The following is a 4,871-nucleotide window of genomic DNA, read 5'->3' on the forward strand; positions in this document are numbered from 1 at the left end:
CCAACCCATGTGCAGGACCTCAGACTTGGCCTTGTGGAACCTCATGAAGTTCACATGGACCCATGCCTCGAGCTTGTCCAGGTCCCTCTGGATGGCATCCTGTTCCTCAGGCATATCAACCACAACATCTGCAAACTTGCTGAGGGTGCACTCAATCCCACTGTGTAATTGATGAAAATTTTAAAGAGTACTGGTCTCCCTGAGGGACACCACTCATCACCAATCTCTGTCTGGACATTGAGCTATTGACCACTGCCCTTTGGATGCGACCATCGAACCAATTCCTCATCCACCAAACAATCCACCCATTAAATCCAGGTCTCTTCACTTCAGAGAGAAGGATGTCATGGGGGACTGTGACAAAGGCCTTACAGAAGTCCAGATAGATGACATAAGTAGCTCTTCCCTTGTCCGCTGATGCGGTCACTCCATCACAGAAGGCCAGTAAGTTGGTCAGGCAGGACTTTCTCTTGGTGAAGCCATGCTGGTCCTATTAGTGATCTTATTCTGCCAAGTAATCCAAGTAATAGGCTTGTTTAGCCAGTGGTTTTCAGTCTTTGCCACTTGCAATTATCGTATCAGGAGGAAGACCTCAAAGTAACCTAGCCCAAGAAGTCTTCCTCAGTCTCTTCATCAGATTCATCCTGACTGTGCTGGAATTTCTGATTGTTTATGGTTGTTGTGGCAAACTGAAGAAAAAATGCTCCCGAGCTGTGATGCAGCTAGATCTCAAAACACAGCATGCTGTAAGGTTGGTATGGGCTGATGTCTTACCTGTCTTGACTTCTGCACCAACTGGCTTTCTTCACGAGGTGGTTCCATTGCTGAGTAAGTTTCCATTAGGAAGGCCTCTTCACTCTCTAGCCTGCCATCCTTTTCCAAGCCAGAAGTGGGCAGGGGCTATGAGTTTGCCCACACCAGGTACTTACTGGGACTCCTCAGTTGCTGAGGTACCGCTGTTGGAACCAATCTAGAAACATTAACGAGGTAAAGAGTGTATGGGATTACATTTTCTATTACTACGATGCTACCTGTGATGACCTCTTATCTCTCTTCAGGTTTTTAAAGTTCACCAGGATGAGCTTGGAATCAGAAGCCTGAACTTCGCAGTTTTAGGACAGACAGGCTTTTGGTAGTGTGTGGCTTGGTTGTGTGGGTGGACTCGTAGCAAAGCGGGGTCTGTGGCAGCATGCACCCACACAATATGCTTGAGAAGGTGGGCTGCAGTTGGGATGCTCCCAACCTGGATGATTATTTCTAACTGTTATTGTAGGAGTGAGATGCTTTGCTGTAGTATCCATGTGTTTTCTGTAGGGGAATACCTTTTCAAATTAGCAAAATGAACGTCTGTTGTGATGGATGCACTATGTTTTAAGATGAACTCCAGGTGGACTGACTGACATGGGGCACTAGTTGCCAGAGGATTGCAGAGTGCTCGTGAGTTTAGAAAAGTGGGCTTTGTGTTCCCATCTCTAGCATCATCTCATTTGGTCACAGTAGCTACTGCATAAGCAAGCAGCAGAGCTTGAGGTACTACTACTTTGTAGGAGTATATTTGGTCAAACTCAGATGGATATCTCAGCAGTAGGTGTATTTGCACTCAGAAAAAATGCCTGCTTCCTGAACCTTTCATCTTGCTGTACCATGGTAATTACGGTCTTGGTATCCTGTGTGTCACATCCTCGTGTGATGATGTATATAGGACCTCATCTAAAATGTTATGGGCTGCTTATGAATTCAGATCCCACAGTTCCAGTTCCCTCATCAGATGAGTTAGTGTATGTTTTCCATCTCACTCCATTTTCCTTTGGTGACTGACTGTGATCAGGAGACTGAAGACTGAAAGGAGTCCTGGCAAATCAGAGACATGGCACTTCTGATAACAAGGACTCTGGTTATCAGTAGGAAGCCCGCAAGCTCTGTTTTTCTTCTGGAACTACCTACAAAGAACTCCAGTGCCTTGTGCCAATACAGTCTGAGCCTGAAGTGTGAGTGGCTGTTGATACACCCACTGGTTTGACATCAACAGCAGAGAAATAGAGATGGTAGAACAGACTAGACTGTTGGCTTAGCATTTCTTTAATCTGTATGTTTCAAATCTTTGCTCCATGATATTTTCCAGATAACCAAAGAATCTGAGCTGTTAGTTGGCTTAATGTCTATGCTTTTCTGGATCAGTATTTTGGTGTCGTTGAGCGATGGATGCTCAGGAATCACCATGCAGATCCAGTGTCACACTGTACCTAGAGGATCTGATGCAGCTTGCCTTAGAAAAAACATCACTAATGTTTTGGCTCTGTTCAGACCAGTGTTGAACACTGGTGGTGTTGCAACAGCTATGGATGGTTTTGCATTGAAGCGTAGGCAGTATTGCGTGATTCCCCTGTCAGTGATTTAGTCCCACCTCCTGTTAATTCCGATGGTGCAAAGGTTGGTTTGAAGTCGGTCAGAGAGAGAAAAGAAGGCTGGTTACTTGTCACTGCAATTCTTTGGGATGAAATGTCCTTTAGTGCATTAAATTCCAAGGTGATTCTTGGGGATGCTGCTGAACTTCTTCAGCAGAGAGTAACTATAGGGCAGGGAACACATTAAGCAGCATGAGAAACTGGGTACCATTGTGCACTCTACACAAGGGCTAGCAAAACAAAATTGTGCATCAGATAATAGGAAATACAAACTTTCAATGTGGATGTGTATGTGGGCTTGTTGCTTTAGAAAAAGATGCAAGCGGATCTGGAGACAGTGATGTGCTCCAGACAAGCATCAGTTAGTGCCAAGGTCATTCTGGTCTGAACTCTTAGATAATGTCATGCTGCTTAGGGTGCTCATTTGCTGTGTTTTTAGACAGTCCATTTATCTTGAGAATGATAACTTTCCTTCAGATGGTGTCCTTTACTAGTGCTAGACTTGTGTAATCTGGATAAGAATCTCGCCTCTGGGCTTCAAAAGTATGTGGTTGGGGGCAGACTGAGTTTAAACCTTTGTTAAATACATTTGCATCTACCATGCTACAAGAACTTACGGGAGAGGTCTCCATCAGTAGAGAGGTTCTCTCAATTTGATTACATTTAGTAGTTAAAATAGTATTGTTCAGAGACAATAAAATTAGCGATTTATTGAGTCACTTCTTAAATCTAATACTTTTTTTTCTCTCATTCCTTGAAACATCTAGATACTGGCTGCTCTGCAGAAAGATAACCGCGAAATGGAAAAAGGAAGTCCTTCACTCAAACGTTAAAATTATGGTTGCCTCTGGTGACTCATGGGAAAAGAGCTAAAGTGGCAAAAAGTATCCAGTACTGTTTGACATGTATGAGCCTGCAAATCAAAGTGTTAACAGAGTTTTTTTTAGTAGTAGGATAGCCTTAAAGGGGAGAGAAGAAAAAAGAGAAGGCCGGGGGGGTGGGGTGGAGAAAGAAATTGGGGGATAAAACCCTTGTAAGTGAAACCTAGGCTTAGCCTTAAACTTCTAGTGGAATGAGCATTTGCTGTGGACAGCGTTACACATTCTGTACTTCTGATGAGGGCAGTGAAATTAAACAATACTAAGGGTTTTTTAAAATTTTTGTTTCCTTTGTTTTAAAAGACTGGTCATTCAGCAATGCCAGTTGCTTTGAAAGCTATTCCCCAGATTTGTTCTTAGGCAGGATATATTTCCCGTACTCATAACAGTTGCTGGATCTGGATTTTAAATAGCTGGTGCTGGAATTTATAGTTAAATGATGTAAGGACCATTTCTTTATAAATGCTTACTGTTTTATAGGCTGTGGGTCCCATTTACCAAAGAATTCACATAGACGTAGAACTACATTCCATTCTTAAGTAAGAAAAAGTTAAGTAGAAAGTAAACTTGGAAGAGAAGTCATGCTAGCAGTGCAAAACCAGTTATTCTTCAAGATGCCTTGGAAGTCTATGTTTCCAATCTGGATGCATGTGCAAGAAGTTCTGTTAATCAGACTAGATTTTAAACTCAAGGAGGGGTTTCTAGTATTGATCTGGCATCATTTCCCAATTGTACTCTTTCCTCTGTTTAAACACAGGGTCACATACTACTAAATGTGGGTCCATGTCTCCCTCTTCTGGGGCAGTGCTCTTTTGGGGTGTTCTTGCCTACCAGCTACTTAGTCTTGTGCCACCTCTCCAGTTGTGCTGATAAAATGGTGGGCTGAGCAGATAAATTGAGAAATGGTTAAAAGCAATTTTGTAGTTACTTTAAACCCACCTCTGCTCACTGGCAAAAGTGAGGAGGAAGGGTTTAGGGGAGAAGTTACATAAGCCATTGTTGCTGCTGGAAAGAAAAGATTCTGTGGGATCTCCTGAAGCTGCTGCTGCCACAGTGGGAAAGCGTTATGTGGAGCTGATCGGTATGTAGTGACAAGTGAAAGAAGTTGGGGAATGTGCCAGACAAATACTACCAGGATAAGTACAAGCTGTCATTTCTTTGCGTTTTATCCAGCCTCTAGTACATGGGAGCAAGTTACAGAGACTGCAAACTGTGCTTGCATAATTCTGTTCTACAGCTTAGATCCTCTCTGCATTCAAACGAATGTTGCCCTGTAAATCATGAGTGCCTCTGATTTACAGAACATTTATTGTATAGTGTAAAATCTATTTTATAAATAATGATGATCATTGAAAAGGGAAACTAACTGAAGCAATATTCGTGTTAACTGTAAACAGGCATTACTAAATCCCCTAGCTTATATGGTCAGCGGTTTCCCAGTGCTCTTCAGTCTGTTTTATGCTGATTATTTTGGCATTGTCTGATTAAAAAAAAAAAAGTGAGAATAATGGTTGCACACTGCTCAACTCAACCTATAATGTAAAGGACTGTGGGACATAATCAAAATACAAAATCCTTTAGTACAAAC

The 4,871-nt window shown here is 42.4% G+C and overlaps 1 protein-coding gene across 1 annotated transcript in view; it reads left to right on the forward strand.

Annotated features, from left to right (window-relative positions):
• Positions 1–3,379, forward strand: part of TBC1D14 (TBC1 domain family, member 14) — a 30,549-nt gene extending 27,170 nt beyond the window's left edge. The window contains exon 11 of the mRNA XM_010294465.1: positions 3,173–3,379. Within this exon, the coding sequence (XP_010292767.1) occupies positions 3,173–3,238 (66 nt within the window). The 3' untranslated portion in view covers positions 3,239–3,379. The remainder of the gene's footprint in view (positions 1–3,172) is intronic.
• The last annotated feature ends 1,492 nt before the right edge of the window (positions 3,380–4,871 follow it).

Source organism: Phaethon lepturus, unplaced genomic scaffold (assembly GCF_000687285.1).
Source record: "Phaethon lepturus isolate BGI_N335 unplaced genomic scaffold, ASM68728v1 scaffold17419, whole genome shotgun sequence".
In the NCBI taxonomy this organism is placed as follows: domain Eukaryota; kingdom Metazoa; phylum Chordata; class Aves; order Phaethontiformes; family Phaethontidae; genus Phaethon; species Phaethon lepturus.